At 40.4% G+C, this 25,291-nt stretch overlaps 1 protein-coding gene across 4 annotated transcripts in view; it reads right to left on the bottom strand.

The window, feature by feature from the left end:
- PPP4R1 (protein phosphatase 4 regulatory subunit 1) overlaps positions 1–25,291 on the bottom strand; it is a 70,888-nt gene that overhangs the window by 24,717 nt on the left and 20,880 nt on the right. For 2 of the 4 annotated variants that reach the window (XM_059894688.1, XM_059894685.1), the window contains 9 exons: positions 18,245–18,380; positions 17,300–17,406; positions 13,769–13,911; positions 13,174–13,320; positions 10,506–10,613; positions 10,312–10,377; positions 9,250–9,408; positions 8,774–8,901; positions 1,624–2,135 (listed from right to left, as the gene is read on the bottom strand). In XM_059894688.1, coding sequence (XP_059750671.1) covers positions 1,624–2,135; positions 8,774–8,901; positions 9,250–9,408; positions 10,312–10,377; positions 10,506–10,613; positions 13,174–13,320; positions 13,769–13,911; positions 17,300–17,406; positions 18,245–18,303 — 1,429 coding nt within the window. In that variant the 5' untranslated portion in view covers positions 18,304–18,380. The remainder of the gene's footprint in view (positions 1–1,623; positions 2,136–8,773; positions 8,902–9,249; positions 9,409–10,311; positions 10,378–10,505; positions 10,614–13,173; positions 13,321–13,768; positions 13,912–17,299; positions 17,407–18,244; positions 18,381–25,291) is intronic. The other 2 variants (XM_059894687.1, XM_059894686.1) reach the window with 1 other exon arrangement.

The raw sequence follows: 25,291 nt of genomic DNA, 5'->3' as shown, positions 1-25,291 counted from the left end.
AGTTACTGAAGTTTGATCAACTGAATAAAACTTAAGTTGACAAATGATAATAAAATTTATTTCAACAAAAAGCAGAAACCTGTAAAGACAACATTTATCAAGAGCTGATCACCCCAAGATGTGCACATCTGAGGTGTAATTCTGTCTCCATCCTCCTCATCTGGGGTGGAAGGGAGGGGGCAAAGGCAAGATTCTGATGAAGATTCTAATTTGTCAAACAAAACCAAACCTCAGTATTTGCTACGTCACCAGGTTGTCATAAAATGCAGAATTCTGGGCTCAAGGGGGTAAAAATCAAGGGCAGGAGCCACAATTGAGGAACTCGCGAGAACAGTAAAGCTGTGAGGTTTTCAGGGAAAATAATCCACCACGAGGGATAGAAAATAGGACATTCTATGGAAAACACTCACAAGGAGGAGGAATGAACTACTGGTCCACGAAGAGCGAGCATAAATTGCAGACACAGACTCAGAGGCTCACGGCGCCCGATACTATTCACAGCATTCTGGAAAAGGCGACTTTCTGCCAGTTAAATTAAAGTAACTTTCAACCATCAAGGATATGAATTTGCCTTTAATCAAACAAATCATTTAGTTTTTCTCCAAGTATAAAATTACCATAGGAAATCTTTAAAAATCATGATACGTTAAAGCCAAATAAAGATAACTGCTAATATCACCTCCACGGATGAAATTTTCCAAGTTTAAACACAACAAGGTTTTGTGTGTTTTAGAAGGACACTGAAGGTTTCGCTTTGTCTGCTTTAAAAATAGGTGTTTTGTTAACAGTGAGCAAACTGACAGTTTAGAAATTTTAGCTTCTAGAATGAACAAGGAAAAAAAAAATCCACAAAGTGATAAAGGATCTGAAGACTTGCAGTTTGGGGATTTTTCAAAATTGTTTTTTGTTTTATGGTAACATTTCAGATGTCACTGGTTAGCGTCATCAGTAGGAGCTCTGATGTCGCTGGCATCAGGTTCCTGGCCCCAGACCGTAAACCATCCCCTGGCCCCGGCAGGCAGAGTGGGGTGGCCTGGGACCTCATTCCCACACTCCTATTCCACTGAGTGAGAGCAACTTGTTATTTTTACACACAACAACCTTCAAGGCTGCTGTTCACAATGGCAGAATCTAGGCGACACACGTGTAACCCAATGGAACAAGGTCCAAACTGAGAAACAAAGACACCAGCAGGACCCTCGCAAACGCCCACAGCTCTTAAAACACCACGTTCCATAGGAAGATGACGTATCTTTGTCCACTGCTAACAGACTACAGCCTTTCCGTAAAACACAGCACTGCATCTGCTGTTTATAAAAAGGTTAATGAGATCCAGAGCAGAAGAGTTAAGGCAGGACTCTAGGGTTAAAACTGTAAAAACAGTGAGTGAGTGTGAACAAGTCAGAGAGCGATTTGTGAACCAACACATCTGTACCTGCTACACTGAGGAACACAGTGACGGGCTCAGCTGGAATTTATTTCCTGAAATTCAGACTAATCACATTTATCCAGACAAGAATACATGATGACAATGGTCAAAATAGATTTTTAAAAGGCAATTTTTCTGGGGAAAAAAGTCAGAAAATAACATTTTTTATCAGAATAAAGAACTGACTCCCATACCTTTCACGTCGGGATCGTCAATGTGTGGCTCCAGGTTTTCTATCATCTCTTCCAGTTCCTTTCTGGTGGCCATGGTGATGTTTGCAGAAGCCGGGGAGGTGGCTTCAGGCATTCCCTCCAGCCCCTCGGGGCCGAGTTTGTTCCCAGAGCCCTGCTCCAGCTCCACATCTAGATCTATTTCGGGAAGAGGAGTCCTCCAGAAGTGGAAGGAGTTGTACAACTCCTGATCTAGGGGAGCTGAGTCCTGCGCACTGGAGCCCACCTCCAACCGAGAGGCAGACCTGCAGGTGCCGGGCTTTTTATCATCCTCATTACTAGCTGCCTCCTGATGAGGCTCTGAGGACAAAGGACAAGGTAACGAGCCATCCCCTGGAGGCTTCCTAGGGCTTTCAGCACTGATGTCCGGGTCCGGCGCACCTTCCAGTTTGACGCTGGAATTACTAACAGTGGGGTCTGTAGGAACATCCTCTGGCCTGATCTGTGCATCCTCTGGGACTTCTTCATCTCTGGTCCTTTTATTGTTTTATTTGGGAAAAAGAAAGTGAAAGTATAAAAATAATTACTGAAAAAAAAAAACAATGGAAGATACTACATAAAGCATTTAGACAAGTATTAAAAATTACAAATTATCCATACAAATTCAGTAGTTTACGTATATTACTGATAATGCTTCTTCTTCCTTCAGTTGTTCTGTGCTCAGAGATGTAAACATCTGTTAAGTCTAGATATTAAAGTATTACGTAATAGTTGGAGGAGATAACATTTAAGAACCCCGGGATTCTATAATACCATGCTAATTTCAATAATAAAAAAACTAAAAATAGTAGGAAGATAAATTCTCATAATGCATTTTAAGCTAAATATATCATAAAAATTATGTGATTTTTAGGATTATAGTATTGCCACTGTGCTCCAATGACATATGGAAAAGCTGAGAATTAAAACCTCCTTGCTTACACAGAAAAGAAAAAAAAAACCCTCTACACAGCATTAGAAAAGATCCTTATTTACTATCTCGCAAAATATATTAAAGTCCACTTAAGTGTAAATAAAGTTATTTTTATTCCTTCCACACTTTCAGCTCTACTCCCAAAAGTTTCTCCCCCTGCAGCCATGACTTAATTGACAGAGAGGTGGTACAAGCCCTGGGGCCACAGCCCACGGGTCACCGCCATCCACCACCTACGCTGAGGCTCTACGGCAAGTTTTAAAGTTCACCCTCAGAGTTTATCTGACTCAATTACCCTTAACAAACGGGTGCTGAGTACCTACTAGGAGCCAGGGAGCGACACCGGTGGTGAGGGTTCCTACGTGAATGAGAGGCAGCTGCTGCTCCTGAGATTAGCATCAGAGGCAAACGCTTCTGGGGGCGGGGGCAGAGGCGCCAGCTGCAACGAAAGGCTTTCCAGGGAATGACAGGAGCCGTGGGTGGAGCAACCAACACGTGCTTACGAGGCTAAGGGAAAACCGCACTCAGACAGCATACGCAAAGGCAGGAGTGACAGGAGAGGTGCCACACCTTCAGAAAACGGGATGAGTTTACGATGGCTCAGAGAGGGAACCGATGGAAAAGTCGGCGGAGCCACTGCACCTCCGGAACGTACCCTAGGGTACAGAAGACAAGGCAGGGGTGAAGAGAGTTACATTTTGAGATGTGTCCTTTCAGAAAGGCCACCCAGAAGCAGGACAAGAGGTGCGCCCGGCGGCAGGGAGTGCAGCAGAGCAGGTGAGGAGTAGCAGGGATGCCCTTCTGAACAGGGTGGCGTGTCGGGGCTACAGAAGATGGAAACACACTCAAATGACGCCAACGCCAACACGACTGCTCACTTCCCGCTCGCGGGGCATGAGAAGCAAAGGGAGGAACCTGTGAAGATTTCCAGATTTCTGGCCTGAGCGACTGAACAGGTGCTGGTGGCACCGACTGCAAGTGAAAAACACCAGGGCACTTTGAGGAGGGGGTTTCAGTCTGGATGGGCTGAGTCGGGATCTACATAGAATTCCAGGTGGTGACGTCGCCGGGAAACTGGTCAGAGCCCAGACAGACTGGAGGGCGCCTCAGAAGGACTGGCCTGCATATGTGTCACGACAGTCGTGCAGAGTGACAAAGAGCACGGCATTCCTCCTGTCCAAGAGGATGCTTCCGACGAGCATTCTTCAGGCTCAGAGACAAAGGCCAGAAGAGACGAAGAACTGAAGACACAGGAGACTGATGGAATCACTGATAAAGCAACGTCTTTCTGAGAAGGAAGACTAGGGGCTCGAGAACACAGGTGGACAGATTAAATAGGTGAAGAGACAGCTCTTTCTAAGAAACATGAAAGGGAAGTGAGGATGGATATGTAGATAAATTTGTCAGGTGAGGGTGGGGTGCTCCCTTGAAACATGGGCCCTTAAATATACACAGTGAAAGACATTAAACAGGAGGCTCACCCGGCCTGTGCCCTGGAAGGTGACGTCACCACCAACGTGACACCCGAGTTACAGAGCCACCGTATGTACTCTCAGGAGATCCCCAACTTCCTGGATCGCACTTTATCTCACAGTAATGTTCACGCTGTTTTCAGAAACGAATTTTTTTAAAAACACGTGATTATTTAAAAAATATTTTTTTTAGATACAGCTAAAAATATTTAATACCTCATCTGAAAACACACCACACAGTGACAGCATTTAAAATTCTGTTGTTCCTCCACCATTCTTATGATCATAAAATACATAACATGCACACATAAACTGCGAGAACGCGAGTCTCACCAGCACTGGCGCTGCAGATCCCACGTTTACTCCTTAGTCATAACATGAGGGGCTGGCCTCGATGTCTGCAGCATCCCCTCCCTCTCCAGAACAGTCCGGAAGCAAGTGCTCTTATGCAAGATAAGTGTCTTCTATATGTGTATGAATTACATGGTATTTTCCAATCATGCCTTTATTAAAGATATTTTTTCTTTTGTTTTAAAACACGAGTGGGATAATGGGTAAAATTTGAATAAAATCTTTAGATGACAGTATTGTATCTATGTTAATTTCAGTAATTAGAGTGTGGTTATGTATTAGTATCTGTGTTTTGAGGAGTGAAATATTTAAGAAAGGTAAAAAGAATATCATGTCTAAAACTTATGTCAAAGAATTCAGAAAAAAAAGAATAATAAAGCAAGTATGGTAAAACGTTAACATTTGGAGAATCTGGAAGAAGTGTTTATGGGATTCTTTGGCTATTTTTACAGTTTTTCTGATATCATGCAAACTGAATTTTAAAAATTACAGTAGGGACTTCCCTGGTGGCACAGTGGTTAAGAATCCACCTGCCAGTGCAGGGGACACGGGTTCGAGCCCTGGTCCGGGAAGATCCCACATGCCGTGGAGCAACTAAGCCCGTACGCCACAACTACTGAGCCTGCGCTCTCGAGCCCGCGAGCCACAACTACTGAAGCCCGCGCGCCTAGAGCCCGTGCTCCGCATCAAGAGAAGCCACCGCAATGGGAAGCCCGCGCACCGCAACAAAGAGTAGCCCCGGCTCGCCCCAACTAGAGAAAGCCCGCGCGCAGCAACGAAGACCCAACGCAGCCCAAAATAAATAAATAAATGAATAAATAAATTTTTTAAAATAAAAAAAAATAAAAATTATAGTAAAAGGACATTGTTTGGTGGTGGTGGGGAGCAAATGGCTGAAACTTAAGACTTCACTTGTTATCTGATGAATTTAAGAAACTTCCACTTAAAATTCACAAAAAGAAACCAATTAAAAGGCCATTTAGTATGGAAAACTATTCCAAGGGCCTGAAGTTCCTGGATCACTATCTCATCTTAGCATTAAAATTAAATTTTAATATTCTCAGCAGGAAAAACAAAGAATCACTGGCCAAGTCATTCTATTTGCCTTATGAAAAATTACTAGTTTGTCCCACCTTCAAACTCCTCGTATGTTTTTAAAGAGACAAAAACATTTTCCCTCATATGAAATTCTGGGAAGTATTAAATTCTGTACGAATAAACCATCTGCTTCAAAATAAACCGTCAAAAATATAAATTCTCCAAATACGTTTTTTTCCTGGAGCTGGGTAACAGTGCACAATCAAGCTGCTAAATGCCAGAATTCTGACATTCCTAACAGTCAGTCTGGCAAACGCTATCATACAAGCAAACGCTATTTTGAGGAGAACTGAGGAGACTGAGGGCTCGCATAAGGAGCGGAGTAGCCCAGCTCCTCACAGGTGTAGGGAACAAGTGCAGCAGAGGGTCAGCCAGAAACGCATCTCCAAGAGAACCTACGTCTCCTCGGTGCCTGCGTAAGCTGAGAGTTAGTATCTTCAGAGACCTGGTGACTCAAGACTGGGGCCTAGGAAAGTGCCCTGGGAACATCTGGTCCCAGAACACTGCATCCTGAGATGAGAGCAGACACAGCCTTCATGTGCTGTGACTTCATAATGGAGTCTCAACATCAGTGAAATACTTCCAGATTTGTACCAGTAACAATTTTACTCACACATAGTTAGCTTTAAGCTAAACTGAGAAAAACTAGCAAAAGCAGTTCAGTTACTTAAGGCTTTTGAGATAAAATCTATTATTTTCTAACAATAACTCATTCGACATTTATCATGTGCCGAGCATGCGCCAGGCCTGGTGAAGATGTCAGAATACACAAAGATAAAAACCAGGCTGCTACACGGGGGGACCGGCAGTCCACTGGATGAATGTGTGCAAAATACATGACCAAGAGATATGACTAAAATTAGTGCTCATGCACCAGTGCTATGAACAGCCAGGATGCAAAAGCTCTGAATTTCCTCCAAGATTCTTGGAGGTAGTCTGTCCAGACATTCTCTCTGTTAAATGAGGTGTGGATGAAACAGGATGGCGTCCCAGACACAAAGAGGGAGAACCCAAAGAAGGCAGTGTATTCGGAGAGCAGTGTAATAGCTGGTTTAACTAAACAGAAAAGAGGTTGCTCATTTCACATAACTTGTAAGTGCAAATCTGAATGCTTAACTCTGCTTCTGGAGGCACAGCTTTTATTAACACCTTCAAAGAAGTATGAACAGCCTGATCAAGGGTGAGTGAGAGATAAACCTGGTATTTTATAAAGTCAGAGGTTTATAATCAATAAATGCTTCAAAGAGTATTAGGTGATATTAAATGTTTCCAGGAGCAGATGAAACACTACAAAAGAAATAAACAGTAGCGGAAATATACTGCCAAAAACTTGCTTATTTTGTGAGATATTCGTTTGAGAAATCTGAATTCTAGGAAACTGAGGGGACCTCGAGAACGGGAACCAAGTCCTGTACATCTGTCTACAGTCGCTGGTTCATAGTAGGTGCTCAATTAATTTTTGCATAATCAACCAGTCAACCTTAAATAACAAAACTGGATTTAAGACAGCTCAAAACAAAAGCCAGTGCAGTATTTAAGAGAGGGCAAATCAGCTAATGGCTCTGAGATAATAATACCTAGGACTACACAACAGCTTTTACAATATTTAACAGAACTCCTTTCTCAGCCAGCAACTGTCTCCTCCCTCCCTTACATCATTAACACAATTCAATAAAGCCTAATAGTATAGTGAAAATCCAATGCTACAGAGAGTATTGACTTGACACTAAGACAGACCTCATTACAATGGAAGAGGAGTTAAGGTTTGTAGCTAAAAGATAACTAACTGCCTTTAAATAGCTCTTCCAATAATGTCCTATACCGGCAGTTAGCAAAACTACCGGCCATGGTAGCCACGCCAACTGTCTCTGTCAATAAAGTTTTACTGGAACACAGCTGAGCCCATGCATCATGGACAGTCTACGGCTGCTCCCACACTGCAGGAGTTCTGACGGAGATCGAATATATTTACTGTGTGGTCTTTTACAGGAAGTTTGCTGACCCCATCCTAATAATTCTCTGTAAATTTATATTTTCACTTCCTAGACTCTCTCCAGATACAAAAATAAAAGCTATGCAATAGTCTTCGTACAATCAGTACCATTAGTGAAAAGGTCGCTGACTTTAAAACTGAAGAGCAGGTAACACCCCTCCCCCACACCTCATCACTCTGTCACACTCCCTGCAGCAGCTGTTTTCAAAAGAACTGACAGACTTCCCTTGCTAGGAAGACAGGTTTAGAATGATTTTTCTTCCTTTACAAAAAACAGCACCTCAGGTTTGTTTGGCTACTCAGCAGGACAGTAGGAGAACGGGCAAAAAGGTAAAACAAGGCAGCAGAGAAGAAAGGAAGAATTGCCAAATCAAAACACCAAGAAAGCAAATATCACAGTATCAAGACCTACAGAAGAAAATGTCCATTAGCATCATGACAAGGGAGGACAAGGCACTCTGGTAACTCAGGCATTACAGGCAGGGCTGTTACAGAAACAGGCACTAACTGAGCTCAAGTGCACACCTGTCAAAGTCTGTGTGTATTTCCCATGCACTAACTTAGGTCTGAACCATTTTTCCCCTAAGGATATATTACAATAAATTTTAAAAACTAAAACTCAATTAAAATTTTTTAATGCAAAAAAATTAAAAATAAAAATCAGAGATGTCCTCTTTTAGCTTTATTTGAAAATCTGGTTGCCTTATTAAATGCTCTTAAAAGTTGATATTCTAGTTAGTGCACTAATTTGGTGCTAATCATTAAAATATTTTCCCCCTCAATTGAGAGATTACAATCATTATTCTGTAGACAGAGAATCCAAGATCCACAATAAAATTAACTGACTAAAAAGGAAAATAATAGTAAGAAACTGACTATATAGTAACGCATATTCCTAAATTAGGTTTTACTCCTTATAAAACCAAACCCTTTAAATTGTATAACCATTACTTTGTATATCCTAAATGTTAACAGATGGTTTACTAGGTAAATTATTTATTAAATAAACTTATAAAAAAATTATTATCAAATCTATCACTACAGCTTTCTATATGCCTAGCACCAAGCTAACTGTGTTACGTGTATCTTCATCTTCTCATTTAAATATGTAATTAACCAGAGATGTTTAACAAATGTATTTAAGATAAAACTCTATTAAAATATTTACCTATTTTTGTAATCAAGAGAAATAGTAAACTCTCCAAAAAGAACATTATAAAAATAGTGAGAATGAAAAAAATGCTCACAAGCAGTAAAACTGGAAAGCAAAGTTTAAAAAAATCATACCTATTTTTGTCTTCTACTGATGTATCTTCTGAACTTTTGTTTTCTTCTTTAAAATACTGGCCTGAGCTAGATGGATTAGCAAAAGTAGATATGAAAGGTCCCAGAGACTGAAAAGCTGCTTGCCGAACCTAAGAAGAATAAAAGGACAGGAATAAAACGTAAATCCTTCTTCAGCTAGGATTTACAGTTCCCCATCAATTATTTTCTCCTTTTTACTGTTAAATTTTTTATCTTGGCTTGAATATTTAAACCATGAGAATGTGAATATGAGACCCTATAAAACATTTGCATGGAACAGAAATTTCATCCAGTTAAAAAAAAAAAAAAAAGTTAATATAGCAGTCTATTGTCTACTCCTAAAAGTATTAGCAATAATATACCTTAAATGACAAATTTTTTCTTAAATTATGAAATCAAAATCACGTCTTCTGTAAAATGCATTCTTTTACAAAAATGATAATTAAACAAAACCTTACCCAACGTGAAGGATCACTGATCAAATTAATAAATAGTGCTGATAATTTAGTCCGTCGAATTTCTTGACATGTTGCACAAGAAACCGCCATGAAGCACTCAGCACAGGCCTTGCGGACTCCCCACACGTTATCGGAACAAAGCTGGAAAAACCTGGGCAGCTGTGCGAGGAGGATGGTGTTTCGTTAGGCAGACACACAGCAGGCTTCAGGAGTTACTTTTATCTCATTGTCTGCTTTCACAGCATTTAAAACATTAGATCTTCTTAATGAAATTTAGAAGACCCATTTAATATTAATACTTAGCAGTTTTAAATAAATCACACCCAATTCATTCCACTACTGACTATGGAAAATCAAAAATGCTCCCAACACGTACAGCTTAAATGTTATCCAAGAGCTTGTACTTAAAGTTAATTATTCTGCATAACAGATGGTTTCAGAAACTCTTCAAGTACATTAACTTGTACATTAAGCATTTTTATCCCAGGAACTAGCCATCTAAAAATCACCTGCTGTAAATTTAATTTGTCACTAAAATACTTGAGGGTTGCAATAAAATTAAAGATTCATTTGAATAAATAAGAATTGATTTTATAGAAATGGGAGTTAAAAAGGGATCAATGGTTCGTAACACACCTGCATTTTTAACAAACTCTCCTTAACAAAACACAATTCAAGTGCCCAGATTACAGAAATTTAAACTCTTAAAGTTATATTATCTTTCTGGTTTACATCCATGGAATTGTATTAGGTTGGTCAAAAAGTTCATTCAGGTTTTTCTGTAATATTACAGAAAACCCGAACGAACTTTTTGGCCAAGCCAATATTAATACACTTTGGGGGTAGGTAACTGTATGTATTTCAAACTTTACGTGCTACTTTGTCATGCACTGCTTTCTCCTTAGTTGTTTTTTTTTTTTTTTTTTTTTGCCGCACTGCTCAGCATGCGGAACTTCCCTGACCAAGGATCAAACCCGCGCCCCCGGCAATGGAAGCGTGGAGTCTTAACCACTGGACCACCAGGCGAGTCCAGTCTCCTCAGTTAATTTCTGCAATACTTACCAACATTTCCTCAGTAGCTTGCTGGCCAACTACGCTGCAAATATCTCCAAAATTGGCAGCACAGACCTGACAACAAAAGCATCACTGACATTTCAAAATATTACAGCGTTCTTTAAAAATAATCTTTTAAATTTCACAGATCAATATGGTAACCACTAGAACCATGTATTCTTAAACAACAACAACAAAAATACCTTCCGAACATGAAACATTCTGCAATCACAGCACATCTCACAAAACCTAGGGAGGATAAGACGCTCTGTGATGTCCTTCCCAACCATGGGAGCCATTTTGCACATTATCTAAAATAAATAAGAACAAAACCACGCTGAATATATCTTCAAACTAAGACTCTTCCAGTTTGCTAATTTATTAAAAATATATAATTTAAGTAAGTATAAAATGATGACATCATTATACTGCATACATCACAAAAAATTCATCTTATTTATCCAAGTTGAAGACAGAAAAACAGATGTTAACTACTACCATTAAAATCAACCGATAATTATTAAAGGTACAATAAACCCTGAGAAAATCCTAAAAATTGCATTTTTACCTATAGTTTCAATCTTATTAATCATTTTGCCTAATAAATTTAAAATTTAAAAAAAACAACCTACATTTTCCCGATAAGAGAATAAATGGTGAGTTTTCAGAAGATTATCCACAAGAAGGATCTGGATTTAGTGTATCTGCATTGCTAAGAAAGGACTATACAGAGGCAGTCCTCATCTTGCAAAGTACCGTTTTCTCAGAAACTCACGCATGTGGGGACCACATCCTTACTCTGCAAAGCCTGGGTTCCAAGGGAGACAAGGACACAGATCTGATATGCACATGATTCAGATAACACAGTTTTGGGCAAAGTGAGGATGAACCGTTTGAAAACCAGCCCAATGCATTTAAATATCTGCCCCCGTGCAGTTAGAATATAAAGAAATCTCACTGTCGTCATTTATCTATTACATCTACTCCTGGCCCATGCAAATATGACAAGAAGCAAAGGCATCTGGTTGGAAAGAAAAGAAAACTCTATTCATAAATGCATGACTGTCTACAGACTAAATCCCAAGGAATCTACAAAGAAGCCATTGGAACAAATAAGTGAGTTTAGGAAGTTTGCAGGACATATGACAGGATAAAAAAAACAAATGTACTTCTATAAATTAGCAACGAACTGAAAATGTTTAAAAACAGTATCATTCACAACAGTGTTAAAAAACATGAAATCTAACAAAACACACATGCTCTGTCTACTGAAAACAACCAAACACTGATGAGATGAAGAAAAGACCTACATAAATGGAGATCTGCCCATGCATTGTTAGGCTGGCACCATCCCTATCAGAGCCCTGGCCTCCTCAGAGTGGCAGGTGACACTGACATCCCGCAATCCCCAAAGCAGTGTTGTTTCTTGACTCCAGACTGCTTCTAGGCATCTCCAAGCCCGAGTTAATGATCCAAAGATACACAGTATCACTGATCTAGCATAATTAAATTTCTTAGAATGAATTATTCCCAAAACAGACAACTGGGAAGCGAGGGAATGCCAAACATAGCAAAGTTAACACAAACCAATTGTGAGAGAATCACAGGTTTCACACTAGCGCTGGATACAGCCTTTTATTATAATTATAATGTTTTACTATTCTTAAAACCCGTCAAAAATTATAATAGAGCAAGTTAAACTCTGATCAATATAAACCAACATTTCTGCCAAAACTGATTTCCTTTTTATTGAGAAGCTTGTGAAATTTAAAAAAAAAAAAAATCAAGTTTTGGAACTTGACAGAGGTAGTGCTTTATACAACATTATGAATGTACTAAATGCTACTTAATTGTAAACTTTAAAATGGTTAATTTTATATTATGTGAATTTCACTTCAATAAAAATGGTATTACTGAAAAATATCTAAATTTATTAACTGATACCTGAGTATCTAAAAATAAAATAATGGAATTTCCAATGAAAGGAACTAGAGAGAAAATCTAATTCATGCTATGAATGATCCAGAAGCACTATAAAATTATTTTTAGTGTAATTTTTTTCATATCAAGAAAAATGCAATTATATTAGGATTAAATAGTAAACTCTCACTATCCAAACAGATTTGAATAAATTTTCAGATGGATTTATCACTATTCTATTCTATTATAAGAATTCTTACTTTCTGAACTGAGGAACCATAGATGTGAATTATAACAGATATTACTATATGTAATTCATACCCTATTTATGATGGCTCTCAAATAATCAAAATATTTGCCAACCATGTCCAAAAAACCAGAGAACTCACTATAATACTTGACTTTATTATGTGCATAATGACTTAATCTGTGTATTTTCCTAATAATCATAATTTATATCATATATTCCTTCCTGCAAAGACCATACTGTCAAGTACGGTAGCCAAGCAGCATCCCTCTTTTTCCTGCTGTGCCTACACAGGGCCTAGAAAAGTGCTCGACAGCAATTCAAGGAGCTCAAATGTTTCTTCAATCAATACAGGGTTTTTAAAATTCCACTGGTTATTTTTGCCATCTTATTTTTCCATTTTGATAATGAATTTACAGCTAATTTATTATTTTCTTGCTGTGTATCTTGCTTTCTCAGAGCTCAGTGACAGAGCCATCGAATTCCCAAGTGCTTCTGCACAGCATGGGGCCCCCAGAAAAGACACCTTTTCCCTTGGAAGCCTATGTCCCTTTCTAGCCCAGCATTACATTTCAAATGTAATGATTTGTGGGTACTCTGAGAGCCAGTATGTGTCAACCCTACAACATGTGACGCAGCGTCATATTTAACAAGCGCCTCCTATCGGTCAAGCCAGTGACTAATTCTTGCTGAGCTCTACGTACAGCCACGGCTTCTGTCTTCACGTCGTCATTGCTGTCGGGGGCGGTCAGCTCTACGAGGACGGGGCACACTTTGGTCTCCACATCAAACCGCTCAATTAACTCCTGCTCCAGCAGGGCCAGCAAGGCCGCCTGACTCGTTTTCCTGACCTAGGAAAAAACAGACACGTAAACCAAGTACACACACAGTGTAAAAAAAACTTAACACTTGAATTTCACAAATCTGAGGACTCCTCACCCAACCAGAAGGGGTTCACAACTGGCAAAACCTTGCCAATAAAAATCTATGGTTATTCTGCAAAGACAGAACTTGGTAGGCTGTGCTGTAACAGATAAATTGGAACAGAAAGGCCATTCTTGGAAAAGAGGTCTCCAAGCGCCAACCTTTTTGAGGGCCGCCTGGGAGGGCAGCGGGTGAGCAGCAGCCACTGGGCGCTGTCTGTTGCTGTGACCTCCCAGACGCTCCACAGCCTCATTTCGAAAAACAAAATAACAAAGTCAAAGAGGAAGGAACATCCCAATGAGACCACCCAGTAGGCCGCCGGAAGTGCCCCAGACTACACCCATTTCTGTAAGAACGTGGGCAGGGCCCTCCTACCTGGTTATTCTGATCTGCGAGATATCTAACCACAATGGGTAGCAAGTACTTGGAAAAAGCGTACGGGATCGCAGGCCGGTTTTCTTGACAAAACAAGGCGATGTGAGGCACCTGCTCCATCAGCTCTGCTCTCACAGTTGGTTCTATGGAAATAACAGAAAGGTGAGCTGAAGCATCCTCCCCAGAACCAGATCCTTGCCGGGCGGGGGAGTCCTCAGGAAAGCTCTGGACTCTTCACCTCGCATCACATCGTGAGTGCTTAGAAAATGCTCTGCAGCCTGCGATCCTTTTCACAGTCATGGCGAGGTCGACCCCATCCCAGCTTCTGTCCTCAGAGCCTGCTCGGAGCCTGCAATACTTCCTGTGAGGACCGGATCTGTTCACCTGAATTCACATCGACTATAACACGGCATCATCTTCAAACTCTGCTAGTTCAGAACCTCCAGGACGAGCTGTAAGGACTGGGTCCTAATCTAAATGCAGCCAGCCAGTGGAGGGTTTACAGTTAGACTTAACTAAGATGATAAAGGGTCAGTGAATGCTAAAGGAAACCAACAGATTTAAAAAAACAAAAAAAATCTGAAAAGACCCAAGTACATACGGCAAATTTAAATGTGACAGATATGGCATTTCAAAAAGATCAACTGTTCCATAGGTAATGGTAGGAAAGTTAGCAGGTTATGTGCGAAAAAAAGATAAGATTCCTATACTGCTCTCTATACATAAATTCTAGGTGAATCAAAGTTCCAAATGTTGTTTCCTTTTTTAAAGATCAAAAGCACTAAAAGACAGGACTTCCCTGGTGGCGCAGTGGTTAAGAATCCGCCTGCCAATGCAGGGGACACGGGTTCGAGCCCTGGTCCGGGAAGATCCCACATGTCGTGGAACAACTAAGCCCGTGTGCCACAACTACTGAGCCTGCGTGCCACAACTAGTGAAGCCCGCGTGCCTAGAGCCCGTGCTCCACAACAAGGGAAGCCACCACAATGAGAAGCCCGAGCACCGCAACGAAGAGTAGCCCCTGCTCACCGCAACTAGAGAAAGTCCGTGCACAGCAATGAAGACCTAACTCAGCCAAAAATTAAAAAAAAATTTTTTTTAAATGGCAAAGGATATGAATACTTAGTTCATTTTAAAAAAATACTCATCTTTAAAAAAAAAAAGCACTATAAGACAACATTTTAAAAAATGTTTAGGGAATTCCCTGACAGTCTAGTGGTTAGGGCTCCGTGTTTCCACTGCAGGGGGGCACGGGTTCGATCCCTGGTTGGAGAACTAAGATCCTGCAAGCTGTGGGGTGTGGCCAAAAAAAGAAAAAAGTTGAATCTTGAGATGGGAAGCCCTTTCAAGGCAAACAAAACCCCAAAATTAATTAAGACCAGCTAATTTCACTTTATAAAGACTTCATTATAGACAACAGATGTAGCTAACAGGAGTTCTGTATTTTGAACCACGTACAAAACATATACTCAAACAAAAGTAAACTTAAAAAATGAAAAAAAAGGAGTTTGGGGTGGAGGAGAGGTAATATAAAAAATATTAAAGACTGCAACTTTCCCATATCTGATGGAGAGACAAGAATCCTCAAATTCATGGAAGCTACCATCACAGTGGCTCTGACATCCCTCCGGCCCTTCCATTCCTCCCAAACTACTCCTAACAGTCAGAGGAATCTCCCAACCAGCCTTCCATCACCCATCTTTTCCTCAATTCAATCCACACTGCTGTGTTTCTCTTCTAAATCATAAACAAAGCAAACTCTCCGGCTTGGCACAGTATAAATCTTTACAATCTGGCCCTCAACCACCTTATTTAAGTCTCATTCTTCTAAACTGTAGGTCCAGTAAACTCACTGTTGGCCAAACGGGCCACTGTCCTGAGCTCCCCAAACCTCTACACCTGTCCTTTCCTCTCTTGAGCCCCCTCCTCCCCTCCCTCCCCATCAAACCCAACTCAAATGCCACCAACTGTCCAAAGCCGGCCCCAACCCTCCCTGGTATAATTTACTGTTAGTATGTCGGTTGCATTCGTTAAACTGTTAATTTGATGACAGGGATCCTTACTCATCTCAGTAAGGCTCCAGCATTTAATCTAGAACCTGGCATAGAGTATGCACTGTTTTCACGTTTACTGAATGAATTCAAAGTGTAAATGTCAAGAGAGATATTTATCAGGAACTCAACAACTTGAGATATATTTTAAAACACATATAGAATATAATATATGTAAAGAACAGCACTGTAGTTGGTAAACAGGTGGAAGAAAATAAACACAAATTTCACCTTAAAGAATATCTACATCCAGCTCGGTGCTTTGTGACCATCTAGAGGGGTGGGATGGGGAGGGTGGGAGGGAGGGAGATGCAAGAGGGAAGAGAAATGGGAACATATAGTATATGTATAACTGATTCACTTTGTTATAAGGCAGAAGCTAACACACTATTGTAAGGCAATTATACTTCAATAAAGATGTTAAAAAATAAATAAATAAATAAATAAATAAAAATAAAAAATAAAAAATAAAAAAAAGAATATCTACATCTCTACTATGAAAGGAATGAACACAATGGAATGCAATAGTGCCAAAATTTTAAGTTAAATTGTTTATCTCTGCCAAATCTAAAAATAAATTATAAGTAAAAATCATAATTGATGAGACCCTCTTAAAACCATTCTGGAACAAGCATATACATGAGCAATTATGTACACAGAACATCATAATGAGATAGAATATTAGGAAGCTTACTAATGTTTTTTTCTATAAAAAATAAAAAATATTTAAGGCTTACATAAATAGTAAACATATTCCCATAAAATGAGTTGCTTACCAAAAGACAAGCTCATCTGAAAATTAAAGGATGAGAATTGTTGCCATGCCAAACGTTTCATAAATTGAAAAATAATACATTTTAATAAAGAAGTCATGGATTTAAGAAAAAAATTTTTATTTGATTTTTGAATCGTTTCTAAAATCAAATATAAAAATATGCTCAAAACAATATTAGGTTAAAATGGTAAATTTTATATATGTTTTACCACCATAAAAAATATTTTTTAAAAACGTAATAATCTGTATTCTAAGCCTCAAAACAAGTTCACCTCTTTCTTAAGCAGACTCTCCTCCTCTTTTCACTTTAGAGACAAACAGCCTTAGTTTTACAAGGGGTGATAAACATTTTTTATAAGTAAGAATGCATTTTATATTTGCCAAAAAATTTACAGCCCACTCCATCCTTTTAATTTATTCAAAATTATTTTTCAAAAGAATTTATTAATCCTAAAATAGTATTAATGTACATGATGCAAAACAATGTTCTTAGTTTTTTCTTACGAGAAATTTTCAAAGTTAAACTAACTGGGCCTACTATAAAATGTTTGGATCTTAGTAACAGGTTTTTATTTTCTTGTTACTGATGGGTTTGATAATTTACTTAGGAAATATTTCAAAGAAATCTCACATTACACTAAGTTTTTCATTAGTTTTTAGAAACATAATTTAGTAAAAGAAACCTTTCTCTGCATAAATATATACCTGAATCATCAGCTAATCTGCTAATTCTTTCCAAAACAGCAATACAATCTCTCTCATCATCGCAGACTTCCCTCAGTGTGTCCAGTAGACTCCGGGCCACCATTTGTCTACACAGAAAAAGAAAATTATATGATGTTCAGTGGCATTAATAGTTAGTATTTAGAACTTTAAAAGGCAGAATCCATATAGTTTAAAAGAAAATTTTTCTTAATACATTTTATAACATATATTAACTCCCTAATTTCCTAAGTGACAAATGCCAGTATGGATTTTATTTTAACAAGATGAGATTGAATATTTACCAAAATATGTTTCACCTTTATCTGATCTGACAAATTTCTAAGGTCACTGAAAATTTGTTTCAAGTAGCTACCTTCAATTATCGTAAGTATGGGAAAGTACAATCATTCTTCATTATATAAAACGTTATCTTTACATATTTTACTCAATGAGTTTTATACATCTATACTCAATTTTATTAGCAAAGACTTTGAGATTTCCCCAAGAAGTCTGATACAGGTGGTCTGGGGGCCCTAGGTGGAGAAACAGTGCATCAGGGAGAGTGTGAGCTCTGGTCACTGCCGTGTCCCTCGCCCCTTGGCCACCAGTCACCTGGCCCACAGCAGGCACACACCACCACCTGCTGGAGGAGGAACCGACGCCTCAGCAGCCACTTTAATGAACATTAAAATTATGCCTAATAGCAAAAAAGCAGTTTGTTTGTTTGTTTTGTTTTTGCCAAAAAGCCAAGGAATGCTGCCTGCTCACAGGACGGAGGAGTAAATGACTGTAAAGGCAGCCACAGCCGTGACCAGCAGTGAAGCTGGGTGACTCAGACCACGTGGTAATGACACCTACTTTCAACTGGATACTTCTGTTTACCGAAATTCATGCAATAAAAGCCACACTTGTGCTTCTACCTTAATGGAAAGCATACGCACATACCTGTTAAATACGTTCTCACTCGCAGCATACTTGTCCAGTCTCCCCAGGGGCGTCAACATGTCATCTTGTGAGACAAAGTCCAGGGCTGAAGGTACAACAATCACATCAGACTCTGAGCTGCAGTCATCCACACCAACTATCAGAGACATCAGAAATACTCCTTGTAACACTGTCGCTCTAAAAGGTACCCCTGCCTCTCTGAAGCAGCACAAGGAAAACTGCCCTGTATTGTTTTTGGAGTGGCACAAAAAATCACAAGAGAATCTCAGAATCGGTTCAGAAGCCACGAATGACTGATGGATGCTTCTTCTCCTTTTCTACAGATATGTTCTAAATGCCCCTAGAAGCACAAGGGTCAGTAGAAACTCAGTCTGGGGTGATCAAGGAACAGAGTGATCAGAAAAGAGTGATCACACAGACCTGAGGACTTACACGTTCAACGAGAACACTAACAACCTGTAAATAAATGAAGTGTCAAACACCGACAGTTAATTCTGCAAGGCAGTCAGAGAACAACTCACATCATATACAGAACAAAGACAAGAATGGCAGCAGCCATCTCATCAGAAAGAATGCCAGATGAGGAGCCAGAGACAGAAGAGCAACATCTTTAAAGGACTGAAAGAAAAAAAAAAAGTCAACCTACACCTCTATACCCAGTAAACAGAAATTGTTCAAATATCTTTGAAATTCATGTCTTTCAAACACAAAGGTGATATAAAGACTTTTTCTGACATACAAAAGCTGACAAACGTCACCAGCAGCAGACCCACACTACAAGAAATACTAAGAAAATTATACCAGATGGAAATCTGGGTCTTTACAAAGGAACGAAGACTAGCAGAAATGGTGAATAGGTAGGCAAACACAAAAGCCTCTTCTTATGTAAAAACATCTCTTTAAAAGATAATTAACTGTTTAAGGCAAAAGTATGTACTGTAAAATAAAGAAAAAATGTATTGTCGGGTTTGTAACATGTGTAGAAGTAAAATATATGATTACAATAGCACAAAGGCAGGATAACAGGGAGGTACATTGTCCTAAAGTTCTTTTATACATATTACGTGAAAGTAGACAGTAATAAGTCAAAGGTGCATACTAATTATACACTCTACAGCAACTATTAAACACCAAAAAAAACCCCACCCAAAACATATAGCTAGTAAGCCAATAAAGGCCATAAAATGGAATCATAAAAAATACTGAACCCAAAAGAAGGCAAATAAAGAGGATAAAAAGAAAAAGGAAAAGATGGGACAAACAGATGGGAAATAGCAAGATGAGAGAGGAAAACCAAACCATATCAATAATCACATTAAGTGCAAATGCTCTAAGTAGCCCCACTTAAACGCAGAGATTGTCAAACTGAATTAAAAATAACACCTAACATGAAAATAATTCCTTACATAGTACAGAAAACAGGTTTTAACAGGTTATTCTGATCTACAATTCATAGCAAAGTACCTTATATATTATGAATCAGAGTCGTAAAAACCACCAGACACTCTCATTTGACCTATTTCCTCCTCTAAGACTGTTGCGCTGGCATGACCTCGAAGGCACCTTTATGCAGGCTCTAGAATTCTGTGACTATGACCAAACTGTTTCATCAGTTGCACGCTTGTTAATCTTGAAGATAAACATTAATAGTACTGATTCAGGTCCATAAAAAGTCAGGGGCTTTTGGGAAGAGTCCTAGAGCAGTGACAGTCTAACATTGCTGTGTTTAAGACAAGCTTGGAGCACTTACCCTAAAATTCAGACCCCAGATCTCATATTCAGATCCTGACTGTGCAGGTCTGGAGTGAGGCCCAGGAGCAATCATTTATAATAAATACCCACAACTAGCTCAAATGCAGATTGCTGAACAACTGTATTCAAGAAACATATGCTGAGAGGGTAACAAATCATATTTTGCTTCCACTTACGTTACCACTCTACCCATTATGGTTGACAATTATTTCTGTACAAAAGGGAGTGTTCCACTCCAGCAGAGGCACTGGGGACAACGGTGCATTTCTATTTCCCAGAACTGCAGCCTCCTGCCAATAACTGTGGAACCGTTTTGTCCTGAATCATCCTCTCCAAATTCAGGATTTCCTCATCAACTCTTGACTGGACTTGGACTTTCCTGGTGGCGCAGTGGTTAAGAATCCACCAGCCAATGCAGGGGACACAGGTTTGAGCCCTGGTCCGGGAAGATCCCACATGCCGCGGAGCAGTTAAGCCCGTGCGCCACAACTACTGAGCCTGCGAGCCACAACTACTGAAGCCCGCACGCCTAGAGCCCCTGCTCCACAACAAGAGAAGCCACTGCAATGAGCAGCCCTCGCACCGCAACGGAGAGCAGCCCCCGCTCACCGCAATGAGAGAAAGCCCGCGTGCAGCAGCAAAGACCCAACGCAGCCAAAAATAAATAATTAAAAAAAAAAATTCTTGATTGGACTAAATGGCTAAGCATTTCGTATCTATGGAGGCAGCAAGGACGTGATTACCATGGCTACCGACTGCATACCTAAGTCTTACCCAGCCACCCTACAAATGCCTGCCACAGGTTACAAGAAGGAGAAACACAAAAATAATCCATAAAAACTATCACCACTAAGAAAGAAAAATCCTATAGCATAAATGATGGTACAGTCAATAACATCCTCAGATAAAAAAGACAGAACAGAGGGAGTAAACACAGCTATACTGCTACAAGAATCATATAGCTTGTGCAAAGCAGTACATTAATTTTAAATAGATTATGGTAAATTAAAGACGCAAATTACAACCCTTAGGAGTACTCTCTAAAACATGCAAGAAAGGAAGGCTAGAAAGCCAACCGAGAGTTAAAATGGAATGCTAAAAAATACTGAGTTAACCCCAAAGAAAGTCACAAAAGGAGCAACAGAGAAAAAAAAAGACAAATAGAAATAAGCAACCAGATCAATAATTACATTACTTATAAATGGACTAAACATTTAAGTCAAAAGGTAGAGAATCCCAAACTAATAACAAGGTAACAACTATAGTTGTTACTCAACTATAGTCTGTCTATCAGAAACACATTTTTAAAGTCAAAATTTCAACCCATGGGTTGAAAGAAAAGGATTACAAAAAGGAGAGAGATAAAACATGAAACAGTAAGCATAAGGAAGCCAGAGTGGCTATTTTATTACCAGACAAAATAGATGAAGACAAGGAGCATTACAGAAGATGAAGAGAGACCTTTCATCACCCGACCTGTGCCCCAGTGCCCCTCCTTTCTGGGTCACTAAGTTGATTCTGGATTCTTGGACGTTACAGCAGCAAGAGCCCCTAACAGTGTTCACAGCTTTAAAAATCCAATTTCCTACACTGATGAAGTGAAGAAATCATGTCAGCTTTTAGTGTTATTTGAAATTTCAAAATGACCTAAAAGCAATGAAAACAATGATCACTTGAAATGTTTTTTCAAATTATATCTATGCTCCCCAAATTCCAGTGCTCCCTCCTCCCCTGTAAATTTACTGTCTTGGGTAGCTGAAGGGGGACCAGGATGGAAAGGAAAAAAGAAGATGACCTAAAAGGTCAACATGAGACAGAATTCCTACACTTACGTAGGAAACCCTCACTTTTCAAAACTTAATATTTAGTTATAAAAGCTTCCATGAAGAAGCTAAATGACAAAAGTGTCAATGAAATCTTGTGTTTTTTAGTGAATTCTAACAGAATTCCTAACTGGAATAGAAACCTGGGATACGAACTGAAGCCTTATACTGAAGGGTTAGCCCATCTTGTCTCAAATCAGACTCAATAGATCCTTCCAGTTCCAAATCAGGACAAGAATCAAATGTGTTACAATGCAAATTAAAGAGAACATCCAGAAAAACAGGAAAGAGAAAGAAATGATAAAACAAGGACATTTATCTTTGTTACTTGTAAAACTGAATCCCCCCCTTTGCATGAAGGTAAGAGACCATGCAGCAGAAGAGAGAGAGTCACCCCTGCATTTCAGGAAGGGCTCCATCCACTTTCCACTCCCCACGCCAGCTCCAGCACCAGCACCAGCTCCAGCACCAGCTCCAGCTCCAGCACCAGCACCAGCTCCAGCACCAGCACCAGCACCAGCACCAGCTCCAGCTCCAGCACCAGCACCAGCATCAGCTCCAGCTCCAGCAGAAACCCAGAGCCATAGAAACCAACATCCCATTCCTTTAAATTTAAGGAAAACAGTGTCTAAAATGTAAAAATTTAAAAGTTGCACCCATTTGAAATTTTAAAGATGATTAATCACTACACGGTTATAGTGACAGTGATGTGAAAAGGGCAGAGGCTTTTTAAAGTTAAGACAGATCTGGGTCCAAATCTCATGTTCTGCTCCTTGTGAACTATGCATGTGGACTTACGCAAGTAATTAATTAATTTGGCTCCATTTCCTCACATGTAAAATACTTGTTTGTTGTCAAGACTTTAAGACACACGGACAAAGATAACACCTATAACGCACCTAACATGGTGTCAGGCTAGTATGTCCATGTTCCCTCGAACACGCAATTCATTTGTTTCTGATACAGAGAATCTCATCGTGGTTTCCCTGTGTTTTTAAATGTCTTCATTCATTTCATTCAACAAGTAGGATGGCACACCTACTGTTTACTTTAAGTGCCAGGCACTCAACAGGGAACACAGATATAAAAACTAGACAGAAATTGTATGCATGTATCTATGTACACACATATGTATATATGTGTGTGCACAGACACAGACAAAAATATGCTACTAAGAAAGATGCACGGTGTAAGAGTACATACAAAGTGTGCTGCCCACTGTTACACTTCTAGGTCTGCCCTGGTGAGCAAGAAAAGGCTTCAAAGCCCAGCCAGTTCTGGGAAGATACACTGAGGTTTGCCAAGCAGGACAGAGGGCGGAACAGGGAGTCCTAAGCCGAGAAGCCCAAGGGCAGGGAGTCGAGGAAAACCAAGTCATGTCTAGAAAACGAGTAGTTGTTCAGGACACGTGGGGCACAGGGTTCACACAGAAGTGAGGCAGGAGGAGGAGGGGACGGTGACCAACCAAAATCAACTTAGCCTTCTAGTTTTTAACAGAGTAACATTATTACATTTTGCAAACTCCTCCTACCTGTCTGGAGAAATCGCACTGCCGCCCTGTAACTGGGACTGGCGCTTGAGATTTTCTAAGCAACAATGGAGTTAAATTCAACCATTATCTCCTTTGAGTGACAATTCCGGGCAGTGGAAATACTTATTCACCTATGTTATAATAAAATGTGATTTAAATGATTATTAATTAAAACCATCTTTTTTTTTTTTAATTCAGAAAGAAGCAAAGATCGTGGTGTCTCTCCCAAGCCGAGCCGCCTGCTGGTCAGCACATGGTGTTCTGAGAGCACCACCGCCAGCCCTGCCTCGCTCCCCTAACCATCATGGAAGCCCTCGGCCCCGCCAGGAGCACAACTTCTCACCCGAGGGAGGCAATTCTAGCTCTGCCTGCATCAGCACCACGAGCCGCTGTCCTACTCCCCATCAACAAGGCTCAGATATGCTCCACATTCATGCTAATTTCATGCTCACTCAACAAGACTTCTGAGCCTACTCTTCTTAAAGCTTACACTTCTCTCAGACGTCCCAAACCTCTATTCCAAGTCCCCAGAACTACCTTCAAAAAATCACCTTCCATTCCTATCTTTCTACCATACATGCATCTGATGCCAAGTCGGGAAAAAGAACATGCCAGCAACCATGAGCACGGGAGCACGGGAAGAGCAGCGTGAGGGGTCGCCCGTCCGCACACCTGCATGAGGGCAGCGGGAGGGGGCGCAGAGGCGCTCAGCTGCTCTCACGCGCGCCTCGGAACAGCACCTCACTGCCCTGCCTAAACAGAGATTCTCCCTCCACGGCCACAAACACCACCCCCTCACCGAGGACTCAACCACAGAAACGACGTTCCCACACGGAGGGAAAGGCAAGGCTGGCTGCTGGCCCTGCACACCTGGCCGGGACCACACTTTAGGGGCAACACAAGGTAATTAAGGGCCATTCTGACCACCTGGGCTTTTTCCTGAAACACTGAATCCAGAACTTAAGCCTGCTGGTCTCTAAAATGACTTTTCATCAGACTTCTTAAAGCTGTAGCTCACCTCCTCATCGAGACAAAAGCAATCTGTCCCATTTCTTTCACTCTTGTGACTCTTCTCACAGATTGGCAATAATCTGCCAAAACTAGGGGCAAGGCTGACTCCCCCATCCGCACACCGTCCTCTTAAATTCTCTTTTCTTGGATTCTCTTGGGATATTTTCTACCTTTCTATTCTTGCTTCTCTCTAACCCTTTTGTGTAGGTAGTTTCTTTCCCCCCACTTTGTCCTCCTATATACATTGTACACACACACACACACACCCCTCCTCCCCTCGATAAGCCACAGCTTCCACTACCATTCACAGTGCAGAGGACCCTAAAGTTCTCCTGCTCTGACCCCCACAGCCAGGTTTGCAGGTACTTCAGAGTCTGCACCTCCATGTCACGTGTTTTCTGAAAACCAAACTGTCCAAAACCAACCTTATAAAAAATCAGCTCTTCCTCATGACTTTCTGATTACCACCATTTCCCCCAGTAACCTGCAGTTCTCAAACATGAGGCCTTCAGTTACTCTGTAAGGCACTTTTCTTGCCGCCACATCTGATCAGTCGCTAAGAACTAGAAATTCTACTTCTGTGAAGTACTCTGTATTCCCACACCTCTCAGTTTCCAATACCCTAATTCAGAGGCTCTGATATCGTCTGCTTAGAGCAAACCGGGGTATTTGAACCCCATAAGGTACATGAAGCTTTCCCGAGGAATAAATCAAGCAGATAACTCCAAGGGCTATACCAGACCCCAACCTCCAGGAGTACTCCATCACAAAAATGTGCCTGGGCTGTGGATCGAAGGCTTTCCCTTCACAACCTCCCACCTCCCGTGACCTCAAGGCTGCACTGCCCCCATGCAGAAAAGCCTCCACTGCGAAGCAAAGGGACCCTCTGCAACACTGAGGAACTGTTAAGAGTTCAACTCTCTAAAGGCT

Source organism: Balaenoptera ricei, chromosome 14 (assembly GCF_028023285.1).
Source record: "Balaenoptera ricei isolate mBalRic1 chromosome 14, mBalRic1.hap2, whole genome shotgun sequence".
Classification (NCBI taxonomy): domain Eukaryota; kingdom Metazoa; phylum Chordata; class Mammalia; order Artiodactyla; family Balaenopteridae; genus Balaenoptera; species Balaenoptera ricei.
The sequence above is the reverse complement of the archived record's forward strand: the minus strand, read 5'-3'. Positions and strand labels throughout refer to the sequence as shown.